A 23677-nucleotide genomic window follows, 5' to 3' on the forward strand; every position below is an offset into this window, starting at 1 on the left:
CCGTGCCAGGCTTGCAATGCTAGCTAATGCAAACTAGCTCTTAGGCTCTGGTGGGATTTCATTTGTCCCGTGATGCACCGTGCGGCTGCCGATGCAGATGAAGCAGTGCTCTTGGGAGAGCTGGAGGGAAGGAAGGGCTCTGGTGAGGAGCTCATTCATTAGTTCTGTGCTGTGGAAGGAGAGAGCAGATCACTGAGCAGGCTCATTGTACCACGTTCACCTTTCCCTGCAGCAGTGGGGGAAAGGGTATTTTTATCTAGTGAAATGACTCACATTTTCCATTCACTTGGTAAATATTTTTTCCTTTTTTTTTTTTTTTTTGGCAAACTACTTTATTGATTCTGTTTTACCAGGGTAATAGTTTACATAAGCTGGAATGGCTAGCACTCATATAAGGCCTCCTGTTCTCCTGTTAGTTGGTTCCTAGCAAAGACCAGAAGATGCCCTCCCCGACCCAGGACAGTGTATGAAAGCACTTCTCACCCAGGCTGGTTGTGTTGGCGAAGCACAGACCTGGGCTTTGTTTTCTTTTCCAATTCCCAGCATGGACAGGAACATTTCTTGCACTCTGGCCCTCTTGAGTCTAAAGTGGCATGGCTGTAAAGGAAGGGAAATAGTGGGAAAGAGATGCTGGTGTCAATAAGGCAGTGAGTGACAAATTCATACCGGGTCTAAATGAGTAATGTCATTAGTAATTTTTTCTATTTTCTGAAGTGCAATCCTCTAACCAAACTGCCATCGATGCAAAAGTATGGAGTGACAAGGGTTGTGCAATTAATTTTTTTCATCTGAGGCAGGCTTCTGTCAGCCCATTGTTTACCAACAGCTAACGAACCTGGGGAAATGAAGCTTTAATTTGGTGCAGAAGGAGCCAGGTGGAGAATGAGGAGATGGATGGGTCAGAAAGAGGGGCTCGACTCAAGCATTTCCAGGGGATCCTGGAAGGGAAACGTGAGAGGTGGGAGGGCAGCAGAGGGAGAAGGTTATCAGGGTGTGTTTCCTTCAGTGCACCTGAATCTATTGTCTGTGCAGCCTCTCAGAGTTTTGTGATTTCAGTGACATGAATATTTCTTTCTGACTTTTCTTTTTCCCCTTGCAGCACTAGTGATGGTCCTGAATAGCACAAGTGTCAGCTGGAGTGCCCGCATTCAGATTTTCCTTACCTTTTGCAAGCTTGTAGCAATTCTGATAATTATAGTCCCTGGAGTTATCCAGCTAATTAAAGGTATGAAATGAAAAGTAAATGCTTTTAAAGTGCTTTTATCTTTACGCTCCCCAGTCTCCCCGCACCTGCCTCCACCAAATAATGCTTATAGCAGCAAAATCTCTTAATTAGTCTCTGCTTGTTCAACTGAAGCTCTGCACTGTCATGTAATTGATTAGAAGTGGAACTACACTGGGATGAACTGGTATTTCCTTCTGCATGCCAATGAGACTATTCAGATCAGACTTGGCTTTCAAACGAGCGATAGGATTGCTCTTCTCTGTAAATTGCATTTTGCATGAACCTTGTGAAAGGGTCAGGATGAGCTTTAATGACGGATGGGCATGTCCGCCGCCAAAGCACTGGCCTCATCCAAGCAGAACATGCCTCTTTTAATTGCACTGGTGCCTGGTCCTGTCCAGTACTGCGTGTGGTGGTGGTAGGGTCTCAGATTTGGGGAATGTGTGAAAGAAACAGTATAATGAAGGCTATTCTAATTGTGAATGCTAATCTCCAATCAGTCAGTAGGGGTGGTTGGATAGGTATTTATTATTAGGGAGAAATGCAGAAGTTAAAGGTGCTGTACTGGAAGACAGCCCGTAGTTAGCTAGCTGTTGCTTTCACAGGCTTCCTGCCTGCAGCTCTACTAGATTCTCACATTTCATGTACGCTTTATTTCTTCTAAGGAAGATACTAAAATGTGCATCTAAATGCAATAGTTTGGGACTAACCAAGGGTAAGAAAGGCAAGCAGCATTGTTTGGAAGGCCAGATTTACTCTACAGGCTTTGTCAATGTTGCTGCCTAAGCGAGGAGCATGAACAGAGGCCATTGGTCTCTCCCAGTCTGGAGATGGCTATGCAGGCCTTTTGCTGGCTGTCATTTGGATAAAGCCATGCTGGCAGAGAAGCTTTACTGGTACATGCTCAGCCACCTGCAGAGGGAGGCTCTTCAATCAGAGCCCTGGCAGCAGAGAGGGTGAGATGGAACAAGCCCCAACTCTCTCCTTACATTAAAGCTAGGCAATAATGACAGGAAGCACGAGGAGCTATTCAGTGCAGAGGGTCAGAAAGGGGAACACTTTTGAATGAATCGGCGGCAGATTTTATCTCGCAAAAACTATTGCTGCTGGCTGTGTCCCTGGGGACGCTCTCCTATTGTGCTTCACAAAGCCTCCTGTCTGTCAACAGAGCAGCACCAGGCTCAGTACAACTCTGTGGCTAGCAATAGGCTCTGAAATAAAACTTTCCCTATGCAGCACTCTGCTGATTCACTATTTCTGTTTTCATGCTTTTCACTTTCTTTCTGGCTGTTGCCATGTCTCTTCCCTCACTTCGTTTCATGTGCACGCTTTCTCCTTGTTCCCCTCTGTCCCTTTTCCTCTAGGTCTTTGAAGCAGGCCAGACCAAAGTTTGGATTGGCTTTACCACTCTTACGTAGATCAAAGAGTGTCCCTGATTCCCCACTGGCACCTTCCTCTGGCCATGGCTCTTCCCGTATACCAAAAGCCTCCACTTCAGTGGGAATTCTGACTGAGAGCTTAGTAAACACTGAGTAAAGAGTAGAGGATTTGGCCCATTGCTAATTAAATTCTCAGTGGATTCTCCTTCCTACTGCTTTTCTGCAGAGTCAGGGTGAAACTGGAAGACTGGAATTTTGTGGGGATGTCATAAGAACTGTAGAGCACTTTGCAAATGATGAAATACCACAGCTCAAGGGCTCTGACAAAGGCACACCTTTAAAGCTTGTAAAGTGAACCTAAAGTTCCCAGGAAATTCCTCCTCGGTAATTTCTGTTGCAATATTGGGGAACTATAGTATTAATCAGCCTTGGTTTCTGCATGGAAGCTCTTCTTGCGTTGTTCAGCTGTGGCTATGCATACGCTAGGAAAGATGAATGCCTTGTGTTCCTTAGCAGGAGTGTGTTTACACCAGCAGAGAGACAACTGGTTCTGTCAGAACCTTCCTCTGTAACCAAAGGACATTCAAAAAAATATGTACTGAATATCAGGACTTGGGGTTCATAAAGGGTTTTGGGGCACATTGTGTGTTCACTTTGGTATTGATCTTTGGCACTCACCTATGCTGCATCTTTTCTGCTGTCTGCCTGGCATTTTTTTCAAAATGTTTACTCTCAAACATCTGCATGCGTAGAAGCATAATTCTTACTTGGTATAATGTAAGCTACAGTGCTGCCTATAATGTGGTAGAGGGTTGCTAAGGGCTAAGAACTTCTGGGGCAGAAAGGTTTTAAGACACGGAGTTTGTTTACTTTAAAAATGTTGCTTGTAAGTGAAATGCTTGCAATGTTCTTTCTGATGAAAATGTTAACAAACAAGGGAAAATTTTATAGCAAAAGCTACAGACCACATTCTGCTCTTTCATGTTGACGTAAGTCACTGCTGGAGACAACAGTTCAGTGAGTGTCATCAAGCTCAGAATGCTTTAAAAAAACCTAATAGGTCAAATTCTGCTTTGGCATAGCTAGGGATGCCACAAAAACCTTTTACAATTACTGGCAGAATTTGGCTGCAGGGGTTGGGTCAGAAATTAAGGTCAAGAGCAGAACTTGAAGTCAGCGGACTGCTGGGTGATTAAATGTTCTGTGGAGTGATATATTTATTTGTTTTAAAGTAGGAGGTGACCAAAGAGCTTGTTTTTCAGTACTGTTTTTGTTGATGTTGCAGGAGAGACACGGCACTTTAAAAATGCCTTTGCAGGGAATGATGCCAGTATTATGGGATTACCACTTGCTTTCTATTCAGGAATGTATGCCTATTCAGGCTGGTAAGTTGTTGAAACCTTAAAGTATTTGTCTTGAAAGCAAACACTGATATGATTTAACAGACAGATTTATTTATATGACAAATTGAGTTGCACATTCTACATCTTTTGCCAAACTGCATCATGTAGTAGGGGTAGATCTTGCCACTGTCCCATATGCTCAGTAGCTATTCTGTGAGCCACTCTAAGAAGAAACGATTATTCTTCTGCCATGTACAATATGTAAACACTCACTGAACACTAAAAAATAAAAATAAAATTAAAAAAAAATCTTAAGACTAGAAATAAAGGTAACAAGAAAAAATATTCTTAAATCCATACTAGTTCCAAAACTAGTTTCTTATGCCTTTTGCTCTGATGGAATTGGACCTCACTTAACAAGAAGTGCAATTGGCTGCCATAGAAGTTAAGAGCTATTCACTGTGAGCAAAGGCATGAGAATCTGCCTTCAGGTATCCAGCTCAGAACTTTATTTTAAGTTCTTTCCCTCTCCCCACCAAAGTACACAGCGGCCAGTTTGAAAGATGCTGACGTGCTTCAAATCTACCTTACGATTTATTCATGCTTAGTGAGGGCTCTGTGTTGCACAGTGCTGATGTGCTTTGCAGCGGTGGCATGAAAAAAAAAAAAAGCCTACAATGCACAGAGTGGGCTTATTTTTGAGATAGCTTTGTCTGCAGGTCTTCCCTTTCCTTTCCATAGCCTTGCAGGCTGTGAAGTTCTTTCCCTTGCACAAAAGACAGGGGCCAAGTGATAAGGGTTTTATTTATTTAATTTGGAAGGACAATGGGAAGAGTATTTGAGTTCTCTGCTGGCCTGTAACTCCCCAGTCAGAGGAGCACTATAAACATGCACAGTAAGGAACTGAACAGCACTTTTGTATTAAATGGTGGGGGGGAAACCCAAGAGAGCCTGAAGCCTTTATCTGTGATAGATATGTAAGAAAAGAGTCTAGCATTTTGAAACCGCAAAGAAATTGAACTCATTACAGGGACAGTCTCTACCTTCTTCTCTCTCTCTCTCATATAACCGTCCCTGTCTCCCACATCCATACACATGATAGTTTCCCACTTTTAAAATATTACCCTAGCTGTACATTTTTCTATGATAGCAGTTTTAAAAGCTCTCCAATATTATTCACTGCCGAAGCAGTTTGTTGACTGTAAAATATTGCATCAAAAAGATTGTTATTCTGCTGTTGTTTCTTTCCCTTTTCCTTCCCTTCTCCACCTAACGTTCCAAACCCTCTAAAATAAAAATCATCTCTGCTTTTCCTTTACACCTTCTGACTTTTATTTCAAGGTCCTTATTTGCCACTTATAAAAGAAATTAGCAGGAAAAGATCTAGTTGGGCTAGTGGTTCTCCTAAGCTGCCGATTTGTCTTTGTCACCAGCTCCAATTGATTGCCTCAGAGCACAGAAGAGCAGACCATTAAGTGGAGTGTCAATAGCCTCGCACTATCACTTTCATGGGGCTAAATCAATTAAATAAGCTGAATGTGAAGGAGTGTTGCAAGTGCTGGTGGTGTGTCCCGGGACGGAGGCAGAATTTTATGCATAGCCTGTTACACTATTAACTTTTAAGGATACAGCTTTAAATTAGAAAACAAAGGTGGTATTGCTTATGTGTGGGTTCATCCTGCCAAGGGCAAATGTGAACTCCTGGGTATATAAAATGCTGGGTGAAAAGGGACAAGTAGAGAAAGGAGTGCAAGGCAACGTGTCTTTGCATTAATAAAAACACTGATGCAAGATCACCAAATTACTTCTGTCTAGTAGCAGAGCTAAGAGTAGAAAGAAGTTGCTAGACATCTTACTAGGCAGAAGCCATCTCTCCCTGAACTATCCCGACCCCTTATTTTGTGCTGTGCACTCTAGTGAGTCTAGAAACAAGTGCTGAGGTGATGAAATCTCGTTTTGTTGACTTTCATGCTGGGTCACAAAATCATGCTGTTTAGAGCTGTGAACCAGCCTTAGCTCATTCTTCCAATCCAGATCTCCTCCAAGACTCGGGGTCCAGAAATGCTCCCAGACTTTCTACCAGATCAGCTATTGTCTGTTTACTCATAGTAACGCAAGGTTGCATCAGGTATTGTTTGTCTTCCTGCATCTGGTCTAAAAGTAGAAAGCCAGCACAAGCACTGTCTGGACGGCGGCTCTGCTTAATTAGCCAGGATGTGGCTCTGTGCCCATCCAAGCCAGGCACACCTGTGTGATCCAGCGATGCGCAGACCTGGTGTTAGCACATGCAGATCAGTGGGTTCGGTGACCCTGAGGCTTTATGGTCGCTTTGCATGCAGGGCTGTGCCCTGTGCACACTCCCAGTGAAAAATGTGTGTGTCTGTGTTTAGGGTTAGGGTAAGCATAATGGGTCTAGTATGTAGGGGGGGAAAATGTAATTTCATTCCGCAATGGCATGACATAGCTCAGGTCGTTTTTCCCTCTTTGCTGTTTTTTCCAAGAATTGAAAAGCAGGCTTCCCTTCCTGAGTGTGAGGATGAAGGGGGGTTAAATCTCACCCCATTCTTAATCCAACATCGACCTGTGGAGAGTCTGTTGGAACTGACAGCACTGCTTAACTAAAAGCATCTTCTTGATTCTTTGGGAAATAAATACAGGGTCAAAATCTACCAAACCCTCATAATATATTTTATAACTCTTTTCTAGGTTTTACCTCAATTTTGTTACTGAAGAAGTGGAAAACCCTGAAAAGTATGTACCTTTTTTTTTTTTTTAATTTAATTTTTTGACGTTTGAAAAATGGTTGTAAAATTTAAAATGCTCTAAAAGTAGCGATCTTCAGAAATTCTGCATGCTGGTCAAGTTGCTTACTTTCCAGCAGATCTGAAATCTATTTGAATTGCAGCTGCTTGAAGATTTGCTATTTTTGGCCTGTCGTGACCTTGTTATGTATGCTGCTTTTATGTGCACAGAAAGCAGAAAACTAAGTAGCTCTCCAGGGCTCTGATTCTCCCCCTCAGGATACAAGTAACTATCAGTGGCTCCTTTCAGTGGAAGTTACTGGTATCCTGTCAGGGAAATTTTGCCCAAGAAACTTATCTGCTGCAATATTTGGCAGTTTTGCTATGTTTAAATATTAATCAAATGCTTAGTTCTACTTGTTTTAGATGTCTCAGAGTTGCGGGAGCCTGAATACACATAGCACAGCATCCCATCCAATTAAGCCTAACATGGAATATTGGTGGGAGTCTGTTTCAAACCAGAGATGAACACTCTCAGAGCATCTGTCTGTACAGTATGAAAAGAAAAGCTCTCCTCTTACCGACAGTTTGATTTGGCAGATCTATTTTCACAGATATATTTTGGTGGAAGAGGCCAATAGTAAGACAATATTAACCTTTTCTAAAAATTAAATAAATTATGTCCTGTCAAATCAAACGTTGTTCTTTGAGGAAATTAACTGTTTACCTAAAAATTCCTGGATAGATATAATTTACTTATGTTTCTTAAATGAGGCTCATGGCTGGGTATCACATAACTATGTTTAAAAAGACCTCCAGCACTGTACACTCGTTTAAAGCTTTACATCTGAAATGTATAAAGAAAAAAAAAAAAACCAACACACAACTAGCAGTTGGAAGTGTGCTGCAGGGCTTTAGGTGTTTTCTTCTGAGTCTGAACCAAGCCTGGTGCTATTCAGTATTTTTCTGAAAGACCTAAAAATAATTATAGAAAGAAAAAAAAAGATGATAAACATGAAGATGGCAGAAAGGCTGACAGCTTTCTATTGTTTGAATGTCTGTGAGGGGTTTTGGGTGTTAACGGGCTCTTCAATGTGATAAGGATGTGTATATCAAGGAATTTATGACTGGAAGCTGAAACCAGACAAATGAAAGTAGAAAATACAGCATTAATATTTAACAAGGCAGTTGACTAATCATTAGAACAAATACCTTTGTAAACATCGGATTCTTCATTGTTAGTCCTCCATTCAGACTGAACACCTTTTTAGAAGCTTTAGCAAACCCAAGTCATTTAGGTTGGTGAAGGGTAGCTGGTTGATGCTAGAGGATCAAATAGCAAATCTGGGTTTAGCTACCAAGACTCCGTGTGCTTTGAAAAGTCAGGGGAGGCAGACATACAAAACAAAACAAAAAAAATCCTTTTTTTTTTTTTTTTTTTCATTTTTGCTTTTGCAAAATTATAGCAGAGTGGCTTAAAAATTAATGTGAAACTAAATTAAATGAGTTAAGTGATTCTGGTCCAAATCTGCTTCAGGAAATTCTGTGGAGGTGGCTTGGGAGTCAGTCTTAGTGATGTGATCAAAAGCATTTGCCAGAAGCAAAATAATTTATAAATTCTCATGTGGTTACCATCAATACTGTATGATGTTTTTAAACATACAGATTCCTACCACCCTTTGGGACTTTTCTTACAGTTATGTGCCTCTCCAGTCCTCTTAACTTTATGATGATTAACTGAAATTATTGGTAATTTTCATTACAGCTGGTTTGCTTTATGTTGACTTTTTCCTGTTTGTGGTTTCAGTTAGGTGAGTGCATGTTTTTGAACGTGTTGCCCTCTGCTGCTTAGGACAGAAAGATATCATGTTGTGGCCTGTCCTCCTTGCCTTCATTTTTTTTTTCTTCTTATTTTAAGCTAAGCACCCATTGAAACATGTTGTATCACAGCTAAGAAAAATGAGATTTGGATTTGGGGGTTTTCTTTGCGGGGTGTGAGGGATGAAGATGCTCTTGTGTGCCCCCACCTTGTGAGGGCCTCGCTGTCCTCCTGGATAGAGGGAGTGGGGGGTCTAGAGACAAGTCCCAGGGATGGGTTAGTCCTTCTGGTCTGTGTATTTCAGGATAGCTTTGTTAAAACCAGCTCCCTTTTATTTGTGCAATGCTGTTGCCAAGCTGTTAAAGATTCCCTTCATCGCTCTCCATGTTGGGGCTGAATGGGACGATAAAGATGCACAGTGTTTACAGCAGGATGCCCAAGATCCCAGCCTCTCTGCACCAGTACAAACAGTGCAAGAGATGGGGATTTCATGCGCTCTGTAATGAGGGGCAGGTAGTAATAGGGCAGGTGGCTTGTTACCTGCTGTGCTGCCAGAGACCTCTGCACCCCTGGAAATGGGGATTCTGGACTTCCTGAACTCAAAACAGTGGGAATATTTTTTATCCAGTTGTCCCACCTGTAAGTGGCAAAACAAAGCAAGAAACAGTTGAGTACAGGCATTAGGAGAGCCACTGACTGTGCTGCTGAGCAGCATTCAGAGTCATAGGCTTTTATTGCAATGCAACTGCTTTTGTATATATATATTGAGCTAAGATGCTGTCTTTCATTCTTGTAGTATGCCTTATGTTAAAGAACACACACAGTGCTGTGGAGATGCTCTGTAGCTGTTTTAAAAAAGGAAGAGGAAGCACAGCCTTGAACCATGTAGGGTTTGTACCAGCTCCAGGTGTGCAATTTGTATTATTTGTCCATGGTTAGGGATGCAAATTACTTACAGCGGCAGAGGTGAACATGGTGGTTCCTCCTGTGCTGTGCATGCCAAGGTAAATGTTTGTCAGAGAATCAGTCACAGTTGCCTCTTTCCAGGTGTGTGGCAGCTTTTTAAATAACTGCCAGCTGGTGCTTGGGTGAGCAGTCGGCAGAATCCCTGCCTTAGCCAGCCGTCTGTAAACCTGCAGAGAAATGTGCTGAAAGGGTTATGGAGAGAGCTGCTCCCTTACATCAGTGGGGATGCAGAAATTTTCCTTTTTTTACCCTCTAAGTCCTGGGCTCCCTCCCCACTGTTGTAGTATCATGAAGGAAAAGAGAGGGAGCAGAGCCCTTGACTATATCCTAAAATGCACTGGAAGATGCAAACATCTACTAGGTCATCTTGTAGATGGTGCAGTTTTCCAGACAGGGATTTTTTTTTTTTGTTTCCTGAGGGGTGTGCAGCACTGGGAAAGCTTGCTGGAGTGTGGCAAGTGCCTCTGCAAAGGCAGGGAGCTAGGAGGGAGGCAGGGAAAGTGGGTGCTCTTGACCTTAGCCAGCTGAAAGCTGCCCTTGTGCTCCTGCAAAGGCTGTTTGTATGGGCAGAAAAGGCTCCTGAGGGCCGTGGGAGTCTGTGTAGGTGCAGCAGCCTGCCTGGGTGCAATAGATTGCAGAATTAGGTCTATAAATAGGATAAATACTACGGGCCTGAGGCACTGAGATACCTAGGCAATATGAAATCCTAGACAGAGAGCTGACAGAGACAGTGGAAATGAGCCAAGTGGAGAGGAAGCACCCTTTAAATTATAGAAGGGAAAATGGAAAAGGGAAGGAAAATTGCAAAAGTGAATCCCACTGTTCTCTTGCCAGATTTTTAGAAGTAGCACTGATTCTCACTTTGGAAATAGCACAGTTCCTTCTTTTGTGTATTAAAAAGGACTTTAATATAACCCCAGCTATCCTAAGATATAAAAGCAGCTGTTTCTGTCCCCTCTTAAACCTCTCTTTTGAGGTCTAATTTTTAAGCCCGGACTCATTTCTTTTATTCCTCTTTGTTAAAGAGCTTCCCCTGTGCAGTACTAGCGGGACCTGAAGTAGCAAAGTAGCATGAAGGTTGTGTTTTTTTCACGAGGAGCTGTGGTTGCACTGTTGAGCATCTTTAACATTTAAAAAAAAAAAAAAAAAAAAAAAAAGAAGCCTGGAATAATTTTATTACCAAGAATATCAAGAATACATGGAACAATGTTGAAATGTAATAACAGGTTTCTTTTTTACTTTTTAAGATCATGCTTTGCATGTGTATGCTGGCTCAATAGTGATTGCTGTTTGAAGTGAAATATCTGAATAATCCTTGAAATAGAGCTTCACTGCAATAACCCCATGCAGCCACATCACGTGCGGCTTTGATCTTTTTGATTTTCTTACATTATAAGGATCGGCCCTGCTCAGACTGAGGTCATATTGTATTTATCCAAATAATGAGTGAGCAAAGGAACAGCCAGCTCTCTGAAAGACAATTTGTCATCTGAAAATTGACAGGAGCCATATTGCCCGGAGCAGTAAAATTAGAGGACTGGAAATCAAGCTTGTTGGACATTCAGACTCATTTCTTACACGTATTCTCGAGCTCATCTGTATTCTCGAGTATCTGTTCTGTACTTCCAAGAAACAGACCCAGCTTCTCAGTCAAGGCCCTAAAAGCAGCTGGTGCCCGGCCGGCAGTTCCCTCCTCCCTTGTCAGGAAGAGCAGGCTCTGGGATCAGTGCTCTAGTTTGTCAGGAATTTTGACAGGTTCCAGATGAGGAAATAGTAGCGGAGTGCTTTTACATTACAGCGGTGTCTTCAGAGCCTCGTCAAAGTCAGGGCCAGCTTGTGTCAGGTGCTGGCCAAAGAGAATCTTGCTTTAAAAAATTCATGATCTGCGTCCTCAGTGTGAGCAGATGATGAGCGTGAAGGCTTCATGTTATAAAGATTAGGCTCTTGGTGGAAGAGAGAGAAAATATTATTTCAGTTTAAGAGAAAGGAAACTGAGACTTGAACTCCTTAATGACTTGAGGGAGGTCTGTGATCAAGTGGGCAACTAGAGGTATTGATTCACAGTCCTTCTTGAACCCCAGATCATATTTTCTTTGGCAATGTAATTTTTTCTTAGTGCTGCTGGACTTAAGAAATATTTTTGCTTTAGTGGTCTTCAATTTCAGTTGTATAGAATGATCAATAGGAGATTTTTAAAAGACGTGGAGTCTGAAAATATTTTACGGCAACAAGTTAGATTACTTAGCAGTGGTGGTTAACTAAAGCTACTATCTGGAATAATCTTATATATATATATTTTTTATTTTTAACTTATATATATTTTTTTCTTCCCCTATTGGGCCATTACATTTGCAAAAATTCTGTTTCTGTTTGTAAAATAACTTTGGTCCAGCCCAGGCAATCTATCATTGTTTAAAAAGTTACACAGTGCAAAGAACATATTATTGAGATGTATAGTGTTTATAAGCCTGGTCTCAGATTGATAAATCATGTCTTGTGCTGTTGAAAAGCCAAGAAATGAATTGCTTTGCTGTGACCTTGGGGTCTGAGATTAGTCAGTTTGTCTATTAGATTTTTCCAGTGTTCTTCTCACTTCATTTATTCCTTCTTTTCTAAGGAACAAGAAGCAGTAGATGTATAGCAAGTCACCAAAGCTTGATGTCATAAGACATTTTGTAAAGTCAAGGGTTTCAAAATGTTCAGTATAATTTGTTTTTATATTGGATTTAAATAATGTGAGTGTCATGTCTAATTAATCCAATGTGTACTGCCCATTTGTATTAATTAAAGTTTAAAGTCACACTTTGCATCTAGGAGGACTGAGTGAGAGCAGCGTGGTACTAGAAGGTTTTTCAGGGTATCAAAGCATCACAGAGATGCAGATGGATGGGAGGAGAACAGTGGCTGAGACACTAAAACTCCTCCAGCTCCCTTGCTGTTTGTAGCTGTTTGATTTTTGGCACTTCATGTTAGAATGCCCCCCCTTCCAAAATCAGTCAGAAACTTGTTGCTCTCTAACAATCTAGACCGCTACTAGTTATTTTCTATTTGTGTGCTGAACCCAGTAATCACAATAAAAAATATTTTAAATGTTGATTGAGAGGATGCAAGCCATTTCTGCCTCTTTGCTTCTTTATTCATTTTTGTTATTTTATAATTTAACGATGAGCTCCTCTCTGAAGAGCAATATTGATATTCATAATCCTAGGAACCAGAAAATGAATAAAGTCAGAAACTTATCTCCCTCCAGCTATCCTGTCCATCATTGGAAACCCACCTCAGCACTGCTTTTTATTTGGGAAAGAAAGACGAGGTAGTTAAAAACATTGAACTGGGACTCAGGAAATCTGTCTCAGGCACAAACTTGCTGAGAAAATGGAGACTAAGTTATCTTGTTTTTTCTTCTTCTTTCCCTCCTTTCTTTCCCTTCTTTTTCTCTGTCTGCCTTGTAGAGTGTGACGTACCATGTCCTGGCTAGTCTTGGAGTATGTGTGTCATTCTGAGGCTGGGGGTGAGTCAGGCTATGGGGAACCTGAAAAGTTTATTTGGATTTAAAAATGTAGATGTCTACTGCCCAAACTGAAGGCTTTTGCAAGTGAATTAAACCCTGGGTGTGACTTCTCTAGGTCCCAGTCCTGTAAAGGCTTGTGTGGTATCAGTGGAAGGAGAAAGCCTGTGTGTATATACATAAACCTGAAAGCACCTGGGGGTTTTCCCCATGGCACTACAATCTTTATTTTATTTAATTTCACGTGTTTTTTTTTTTTTTTTTCAAAATAAACTATGGATAAGCTTTTCCACAAAGTAGCTGGGTATAAGTACAGATCCTTCCTTTTCAGTCTGAAACTGGATTCAGGTATCCTGCCTAGCAGAAGCAGAATAGCTTCTGTACGTGGAGATTGAAGTCTTTCTTGCATTATTCTGCTCCACTTACTCATAAAAGATACATTTGACTCCAAGTTGTTTTGTTCATGGCAGGCTACAGTGCCAAATATTCAGTGCAGAAATTATAGGATTACGTTGTGATATTTTATCTGGAGATAATCAAAAGAGACAAATGCTAATCTTATAACTATTTTGCAAAGTTCATTTGCTCATGTGAATTCATCAGATTACCTTAAAGTGAAAGGTCAGTTAAATGAGCATTTGCATTTTTTTCTTCAATATATTATTTGTGCATTGGGATATTTTTCTATTTGAATACCTAGCCTCCACTATAGCATGAGGATACTCTATTTAACCACCTTTCCTCCTACCCCCCAGCTATTCCTATGTGACATTTTATAGAAATCTTACTCTTGATAATTTCTCCTTTATCTAACAGCATTACAAGCTACCTGAATTCCATCAGTTATGTGCTTAGCACCTCAGAAGACAAGGTGTCCAAACATTGGTGAATCTAACATCGCTTTTCAGAGTTTAATTGTACCCTGTGTCAGGGGTAAAATGATAGATTCACAATCACATCTTCAGACCTATAAAACCCTTTAATGGGGAACTGAATTGGCTGAGGATAGAAAAAAAATTTACTAGACCAAATATCCTACTTAGACAAACGCAAGCACAGGTTTTGCTATTTGTAAAGTATATAAAAAAAAATTTAATTAAGTCTGTAATTCAGTAGTATTTGTGTGGTTTTGGGAGGCAGAAAGAGATCATTACCAGCTCAGGGGAGCTGGTTCACCAGCATGAAATTGTTCTTGATGAAATGAACTTGCTTTTACTTTTGCTCTTTCACTAAGCTTATTAACTGCTTACTGCTTGCATGCATCACATCATCAACTCATTCATTATAGTTTCCAATAAATGACTGATAATTCATTTCTGAAACTAAATATTTCAGTCTTGGATACATGTTTTTGGATGGCTTCAGATTTCTGAAAATGCAGTATGAGAATTAATTTTTTTGCGCTTCCCTACTCAAATTCTTTTTTGCATTGAAGGATTTTATTTCTTTTGCTGTAAACTGGAAATTCCCTCATAGTGGGATCCAAATGTTCTGGGTTACTTTGCTCCTATTTGTCATCTTTTTATTTTTATTTTTATTTTTTTCCAATAGATGCATAATTTTGGAGACTGTAATTGACCTATAATTTTATTTTATTTTATTTTTATTATTATTATTTTTTTCTTTTTCCTTCCTATTTCTTAAATAGAAATCTATATCTAGAAAATCTAGAAATCTATATCTAATCTATACTACATACATTGATCTCCTGGAGCAACCATTCTCAGAGTTTGTAATCTTGAAAGCAACAGAATTACCTTTGGTGATTTCAGGCTGCTGCTTCCTGAAATCCTGGAAACTTTGACTAACTTGCTGCCCTCGAGCAAAACACCTGAGATCCCCTCATTTTTATGTCTTTGGCAGTATAACCCTTGCTTTAGCCTTGGTCTGTGGAAGAATGTTGTTTTGTTTTTGGCAGTCAGGAGGAAAAGTTTGCACTTCAGCTCTGCCCCACAGCCGTGGGGCCCAGATGTACAGCGTCTCTGGCTCAGCTTGGCACCTGCACAAGCCTGCGGGTGTCTTGCCTCCAGCTCCTGCTGGGTTGTAATGCTTGAAGGCCCCAGGTACAACATCAGGCTGAGAAATGCTTGACAAAATATTATGTGGGAGGCAATGCAGTCATTAGCTGTGACACGATATGCTTCATAAATGCAACTTGCCGATAGGAAGGAGCAATTATTACTTAATCTGTCACTGATTTCAGCTAATTTTTGCTGATGGTTTGGGTCAGCTTGGATTCAAAACTGATTGCAGAAGTGTGGGGGATTGAAAATACTCCTTGACTAGCTGTGGTCTCAGCTTAGACATACAGTGAGGAAGATTTTTTTTTTTTTTTTTTTTTTTGTGCTTCCTAATTCCTAGTGGGAATGCCAGTAAATCAATAAGGAATAATGCACTTTTATAAAAACAGCTAGACTTCCTTCAGGACATATTGCTTTTGTTGCTGTGTGGTCCTGTATGGCAGTGAGTGGAAATTTTAGAGTGGCAGGTAAAAGGATCTTGAAGAAAAAGTCCATGCTGGAGCAGCAGATGCTGTGGTAGGTTTAGCTGAGTTCTGGCTTCATCTTTTCTTCTCTTCCCTCCATCCCAGCCCCAGGAGACCTGATGAAAATGCCCTAACCTTCTCAATCTGTTGGTTCTGGCAAGGGTGGATGCAATTAAGCAGTCTGCAGTGAGACACGCACATGTTTCAAGGGCTTCAGCATGCTTGTAAGCCATGCTTGGGGGTTTTCTGTGATGGGATTTGGTGAGAGTCACTGAATCCCCAAAAATATTTCCAACCACCTAGAATGAAGAAGGGAAACTGTGATTGTAACTGTGTTAGTAATTTGAGTTAAAGCAGGGAAAGGGTCAGGATGGAATTGAAATTGTTGACCCAAATTAAAATCCAAGGTGTTTTTTTTTTTTAAAAAAAACTTCTATTACATTGAACTAGATTTTCAGATTGGATAACGTGGTTTACCCTGTACTTTTGCAGTATAGACATTTCTTTGACACTACAGTTTTCAAGAGCTTCAGCACACTAGCTACCATAAGTGCTATCTCCTAATAACTGGTGGTAGGGATTCAGTCCTTTGATTCTCATTTTCCCTGTCTGAGGCTGTGTAACACAAATTCCTCCTACCACACCTGGGTGCCCCGTGCCCCGTGGGTACAGTGTTGCCTTCCTGACTAGTGGTGCTATGTCCGAAGGGGGAGGAAACAGGGATCATGCCTGGAAAACATGATACGTCATGCAATTTGCGTCTGCAGTGATCCAAGCCACGTACACAGCAAGACACTCTGCCAGCCTGGATCCCCTGCCTTGCCTCTGACACATACACTTACTCTGTGTCTGAGAGGTGCTTTGAATCCACCAGAGCAACGTATGCAGACAGTGGAGGGGCTGGGAGGATGACTCACTGCATGAATTCACCTGTCGTCTGCAATAGGGATCAAAGAGAGTAAAGGCTTCAGCAGCAGGGACAACATAAAGGCTGCCGATTCCACTGGCACCATTCCTCTTACCTCTGCAGAGAGCTGGATGTACCTGCTGTATGCAGGCGCTTCTTTCCAGAGAGTGCATGTTTCCCTTGCCCGTTTAGTTAGGGACTGACCTAGTGGGCATTATCACCACCTGTGATGCCTAGGAGTGTCCATGCATTCAACATACATTGTTACATCTTTTTGCTTTCCCTTTGGGCAGCTTTGTTTTTTCCCCATGCCATGTTTTATGGTGCTTGTATCAGTGCTGGGCCCTTTGAGACAACTCCATGCCATTAGAAGGAGAAATGATCCTTGGGTGAGGTTTCAGGCCCCGGTACCTGTCTTGTTGGCAGCTGCTTTCTAAACACCAATTTAACATTTGAATTGGTTCGGGTGACTTCCAGTCTTTCTCTCCTCTGCTTCCACTTCATTAGAGCTACTCGTGACAGAGCTTAAACTGATGTGCCAGTCAATATGTGTAAATTAGAAAAGAGAATGATGTAATCTGCGGTGTCTGTAAAGATTTCAAAGGTATACCTTGATCATTAATTAAGACAATAAGGATGGCTCATAAAATTGCAGTAGAGGAGACTAATAATTCACTACTGAATGAAGAAAGGCAAGGTCACTTACATAATTACTTCTTCTAACAATTATATTCCTGGTATAGATAAAATGTTCCTGCTTGCACAGAAGTTGAGGTGACAGCTGTGGAAATATTCAGGACTAGGAAATGTAGCTTTGATACCTTAAGCTTTGAGGGCATAATAAAGAAAAGTGTAGTTGTCTTTTCTGTCTGCTTGTTCTGTTTTATTTTTTTCTGGTATGAATTATTATTTCAAACAGTCAAAGCTAACTTACAGCACAAGCCTGGCATGGATGCTCAAGGAAGGTTGAGTAGGAAAATAGAAGAACAAAGATGAATGCAATAGGTGCACGGATCGGTATTGCTGTGCTGGGTTTTAGCTGTGGATAGTTGTATTGAAATTAATGGTGCCATTACTATTCTTTTTCTCCTAATTGTCTGATATAGTATCCGGTTTTAATCCCTTTTGTGTTTTAAGAATGCAATAAAGATATTGTAAATGGTTTTAGCAATGAATTCAGAAAGGTAGTCAGCTGCTTGAGAAGTCAGAGATGAGGATGGAGGGGAAAAGAGAGGGGAAAAGACAAATAGCAAAGGTGAAGGCAATACTACTGCACTGATCCAGGCCAGACCGCAGGGCAGGTAGTGGCTCTGTTTCTGTGCCTGCTGTGAGGAGGCAGGGTAAGGCTGGGAATGAAAGCTAGTTGGCCTGTGATCAGCTCGGTGCTAAGGCACTATCTCCATTAAGGAAATACTTCAGAAGCCGTTCCTTTGATATGCCTGTTTCTGTTCACATAGACTCCGTGGTTTAAGATAAAAGCCCAACTTGAAATGAAAACGACCAAAATACCTCAGAATTCTGGAAGCACTAAAAACTTTTTGAAGATTATTTGTAGTTCTGCTTGGGCATCAGTCGGGGAGGCTCCTGCTGAAGGAGAGCCTTTGGCTTGGTAAGGAAGGTTGCTGCTGGCTGGCTGATGGTGGGAGTGGATGTGCAGCTGCATGGGCATTACCTGCTCTGATCTGGGCGTAGTGAAGCAAAGTGGCATGAGGTAAGCTCTTCTGCAGGGGATGAAAATATTGCATCATTTCAATTTAACAAGTGCCTCTCCTTATCAGTTCAGTGCTGAGAGTGTAAGGTATTGTAAGCAGGTAGGTACAGGTGAAGTTGCTGCCTCGAGTGTACACAGCAGGGGCAAACATCCACACGGAAGCGGATGCTTAAGAGGCAAACCCTCAGCCAGGCCTCTCATCCTCTGCCAAGCCCGTGGCACCTCTTTCGAGGAAGCAAAGTTGAGGGAACTCAGCTGGAGCTGCCTGTCCTCTCTCTGCCCCTGGTGGAGGTGTCTCTGGGTACCAAAGGCCGCGCAGCTTTGCAGGAGCTGGCCGGCTGGTGCAGGGTCTTGCAGCACCTCTACCCCCTAGAGTTTCTCTCTTATTTCCAAGAGTTTTGGTGTTCCCAAGCATATGGATGTGATGTGTGAACGTGCTCACTTCAGCCCTGGGTGGTGGCTGCCCCGGCTTTTCTCTGTGGTTGGTGTTTTGTTTGCGTTGCCCGGTGTCACATTGCTACAGAGCAGGTCACTTGTTTCAGGCCCTCCTGGCTTGCTTGGCTTGCTGATGTGATAACCTGCTGAGCACAAGGTGTATTTGCTTTTCTCCTTCTTCCTTTCTGTTTGTTTATGTGAATCACTGTTACTATGAATCAGCCCTGCTAGAGAAGTAAAACAAATGTTTATTCACAGTCTCCCTGGGTAGCTGGCAAAATGCAAATCTGCTTTAACAGCAGGCTAAATGTAATGTAACAACAAAACAATGTAACCTTCTAAGTTTCCCCTGCCCTGTGTTTTTCCCCATTTTTACCACTTTAGCGCCCAAAATACACGCACGCCTATTTTAACCTCTTTCACTGCGGGAGGTGCAGCCCCAGGCCCACGGCAGTATTTGTGCAGGAGGATGACAGCATCCTCTGTATGGGAACCCCGTGCTGCTCTTTGGAGTGCTCAGGGCAAGAATAAAAGCCTCTTGCAAGACTGATGTTCTCTTAAAGCTCCAGAGCTGTAAAATAGACTGTGTTTTACTGGCAGGATCATGGGTCTCTCAGGGTTAAGTTAACAGTGGTTCTGGGCTCTTGTTAGCCTTTTTTGTTCTTTTTATGTGATTAATAAGCAAGTGGCTTATCCCAGCGGCCTGTCTGAATCCACCCCAAAAGGTGAGAGAACAGTGCATTGATGGCAGATAGGAAAGGGTAAACTCACCAGAGGGGGAGAAAAAATGGTCCCAGTAGGAATCAGATAAACCTATGTCTATAGACTTACAACGTCAGCTACTGCACGGTGATGTGAGCCATCAGCGTCAAACACGTGGGGCCGAACCAACAAATGTTTTGGCTGTGCAAGAATTACTGGTTTGGGAAGCAGTCTGTCATTCAGCTATAATGTACTGCATGTTTGTATACTGACGCACTGCACGAAAGCCCTGATTGTGCTCAGCCGATAACCACTATCAGGTCATGCTTTGGGCTGCCAGCTGGATAAGGTAACAAAGTGTATGTGCACTTGACTTGTTTCGGAGCCTGCCTTTTGATATGGAGCACAATCGCTGCAATTCTCCAAAGGCTTCTCCACTTATCACCTTGGACCTGGAGGGGATATACTCTTTGAGAAACAAGGGTGTGGCAAGGTGATGCAAGCTTCAGCCTCTGCACTAGCACACTGCAAACATCTGCACTCAGGGCAGCCGGCCCATGAGCCTGTGTTGCTGTGGAAATACCCTACAAACCTGGAAAGAAAGCATACGTGGTGGGTACCACTTTTCATGGTCATGCTGCTCTGAAGTGCAGGCAAAACTCTCTCAGGTTTTCCCATTCCCAATTTAAAAAGTACTGGAATAGCAATATAAAACCCAGCAAAACCCAAGTAATTCCTTATGAAAGTGTGTAGGTATAAAATGGTTTTTGCTCTTGAGCACTACTCATGTAGGTCACATCCTGTATATAGAAAAAAGGAGTTCTCTGACTAGGATTCACAGCCATTTTTCCAGTCATTTGTAAAAGCAAACTGACACCTGCTACCCATGGGTAGTTACATACAGCAGAATTCGTTAGCTTAATTCAGTTTAATGTTCTGATCTGTACCCTGGTGCAGCCTTTCCTGGATGCAGAAATGGAGGAATTGCTTTGTGCCCCTTTCATTCCACTTTCCCTTTAATGCCGAGCCTCAAAAAATACCAAGTGTGGAGCACTAAGTCAATGTTATGTGAGTGCAATGTTATGTCAGAATTAATAGCGACATCCTGTATGTCATTAACAGCAAACCTTTACTAGAGCACTGTCTGAAACGTCTATAGGCTGATGACGGCAACCAGCTGAGAAAGTGTGGTAGTATTTTTTGTTTATATAAAATACAAATTGCAGGACGAAACACAAAAGAAGGAAAGAAAAAATGGCAAAGGGTAGTATGTTCTTCATTGCACCCAGGTACATCAGAACGGAGTTTTATAACTGCATAAGCTGTAATTACCATGTGCTATGTTGTCAAGAGTACTTACACTTCAGAAAAGCATAGTCAAGACATGAATAGCAACGGTATTATCATACCCAAGAAATGATATATATTCCACTTATGTCATCTAGCAGAGTAATTTACTCAACTTTTGCAGTCTTTTTTGGTTGAGAAATTCAACAGTGTTGTCTTATTTATTTGTCCATCTTCAATGAGCATTAAGCTGCTGACTGGTATTAAGTTATGTCATAGTCATATCAAAACAAGACAATTTGGCTTCATGCATCTTTCCTGCAGATGAACATCTCTCATTCTGTGTGATCACAGAATTTCCATCAGAGAAGGCAGTGGACTCTCCTTACTCAGTGAGTGCTCAAACTCATATTCCTCTGCATACCTGCTTATGGGTTTGCTGATGTTCTGGAAGCAGGTCACTTACAGTGTAGCTTAAACTTGGATATTTGGCTTTGTGTATGTTGGAACTTTAAGTACACAGTGACACTGATATTTTATTTAAGAAAAGAATATGGTTAACTAACATTCCATAAGGGTTTTCAATCACTTAAATTATAGTACAGCCTATATCCATGAACTGTAAACTAAGAGGATTTGTATAAGATTATAGTGGCTCCAGAGGAGCTGTGAAGTGAATAATCTGCATTTTACAAGTTGCACTGCTGTGGTCTATTATGTCAGTCCTCATTCACTGGTAGCACTTGTTGTTAAGCAAGTACTGTTATTTGCATCTTCACCTTGTCCTTATGTTTTGCTCACTGAAAAAAAAAAAAAAGTTGAGTATATAATAACAGTATTTAATTTTTGAAGTATGATGGAACAAAGTAATCCTTAGAGAATAGTTTTGATATCATGATTTGAAAAGATCTAACAGCAGTGGAGAGATCCCCTCCGTAGGTCATGAGAATGGATAGAGAATAGGAGCACTCCAGTATGACAAGGGGTTCAACTTTTGTTGGGGTTATTTTAGAGAAAAAAAGAATCAGACTCATCCTATCATGAAGGAAGGACAGGCAGTTCTGTTTCTTCACATCTACTTACTACAGGAAAAAAAACAGCTGTGGATAAAAAGTGGAAAAAAGTAAATAATTTATCTACAAAGAGCACAGAAGACCATGAAATTCCATTTGGGTAAAACTTCACTGTAGGATGGACTTCTTTTGTGGGTCTTATACCACAAAGTATTTCTATAGATGTGAAAAATAAGAAGAATCACTTTAGCTTTCTTACTTGGTGTTTGTGAAGGCCACGAGCAAAGACTTTTTCGTAGGTACAGACATGAGTAGATCCTATCCACTGGACACCTGTGGGCAACACCTGGGCATGGTACTAGGAGGGTGCTGTCCTAGAGGAACTGTCCCAAAGCATAGGGAGTTATGTCTTTTTTTCTGCTTCTAAGAAAATAATTTCCCCCATGACAGCCCAAATTCTGTGATCTGTTTTGTGCTTATACTGGTTGCTGGAACAGGCCTTGCCAGCACTTCTACTAAACTAAAGCCTGGATTTGTCCTTTTCCACTGTGCTGGTGTTTTCTCTAGGTTTATTGTCAGGTGCAAATGTCTGGGAGGCTGGTGCTGGACAGTGTGCTATGGAGTGCCAGCATATGGGGCTTCTTGATGGCACCGTTACCCAGGTTTTAGTAGGTTGATACTGAATCAGACTAAGAGACAGTGTGGTATGTCCTGTAAAAAACATAGTTGTCAGTTTGTTTGTCGATTTTAGTGTTAAAGAGTAGAGCGTCATTGACAGAAGGTACACTGGAGAGTGTGCAGTTGCAAAGATGAGTCTCTTAAAAAAAATAAATAATAATTCTGAAGCCTCACTGACCACACTGTCTGAGGTCATTGGAAAAGATTAATAATTCTGGCTACTTCAAGTCAGTATCTCATTTGAAATACCTTGAAAGAACTTGATTTGCAAAAAGGTTTCAGCACCTTAAGCGTACTTTACACCTTAAGTACCTTCAGTACCTTACACCTTAAATGTAAGCCTTAAAAGGCTTACATTTAACATTTCTCAGCTTGGACGCAGAAAATGAAAATCCACCTTTACCAGTGATTTTGAAAATTTTGTACACATATGCTTTTCTTCTCCTGTGCATGTGATTGTAGTTCAAGTATTACGGTTTTTTAGTGAGAAGCAGTAAAGGTAATAAAACAGAAAAAGTTGATATTCCCATTTGAAGTCTGTTCAGGCCCCTCTGGTTACTGCACTCAGCAAAGGCATGTTTTAGCTCACACTTGGAATTTGCTGAATTTCTCTTGTCAGTCATCTTGCAGAGTTATATCAGTGTGCTATGTGGCCTGCCCCACATCTGTAGCCTGTCTGTAGGGCTGTCCTTAGCTGGAGCCTGATTTCCTTCCCTTCTGCAGAGAAAACTGTTTTTCTGCCAGACGGTTTCCTTCTTGGCAGTGCAGTATTGTTAAGACATCTCCCTTTAATTTCATTTAAACCTTTTTATAGCTTTTAAAATGCTAATGCAGCCAGGTACCTGCAGTTACCCTTTTTCTCGTTTTGAATTCCTTCAGAAGAGCCTGCCTCGGTAAATGATATTTCAGTTTCCATGGTGTTCCTTATTGCAAGTAGCTGCTCTTTTCATCACCGAATGGTGCAATTTCCATTCATGCCAAAATATCAATGGTAACGTACAGCAGCAAATTGTTCCTTTATGATGGTTGGCATTGTGGAAACTTTCCTGCTCAAAATTAAATGTCACGGAATTTAACAAGTTTGAAAAGCCCGACGCCTTTTATACGCACACACATGCAGACACGCACTCCTCCCTCCACCCCTCTGCACACCTCAGCATTTGTCTTCTGTCCTTACCACGAGGAGTCATTAATATGCTAATGGTGTGCTTCATAAGAAGTTCAGAGGCAGGGATGAGGGGGCAGCCTTCCCTCCTGCACCCTCAGCAGGAGCCAGGCGAAGTGTTTTGTATTCGGGCTGCTCGTTGCCGGCTTTGAACCTCAGCGGTTCATTTCCAGAGTGATATCAGCAGCACCAGTCCGCTCCCTTATATTACTCATAGTGTCACTTTGCCATTTGCTGTTCCATAAATCAGAAACATATGTTCTCGCTATAGACAGCAGGAACACATACACACCAAGGCACTGCTCCACATCCA

General features: G+C 41.5%; 1 protein-coding gene across 1 annotated transcript in view; it reads left to right on the forward strand.

Moving 5' to 3' along the window:
• The window catches only part of SLC7A11 (solute carrier family 7 member 11), a 60763-nt gene that overhangs the window by 14311 nt on the left and 22775 nt on the right, over window positions 1-23677 (forward strand). Inside the window, exons 4-6 of the mRNA XM_005027130.6 lie at window positions 1100-1225; window positions 3890-3989; window positions 6654-6698. Of these exons, the coding sequence (XP_005027187.1) occupies window positions 1100-1225; window positions 3890-3989; window positions 6654-6698 (271 nt within the window). The remainder of the gene's footprint in view (window positions 1-1099; window positions 1226-3889; window positions 3990-6653; window positions 6699-23677) is intronic.

Source organism: Anas platyrhynchos, chromosome 4 (assembly GCF_047663525.1).
Source record: "Anas platyrhynchos isolate ZD024472 breed Pekin duck chromosome 4, IASCAAS_PekinDuck_T2T, whole genome shotgun sequence".
Taxonomy (NCBI): Eukaryota; Metazoa; Chordata; class Aves; order Anseriformes; family Anatidae; genus Anas; species Anas platyrhynchos.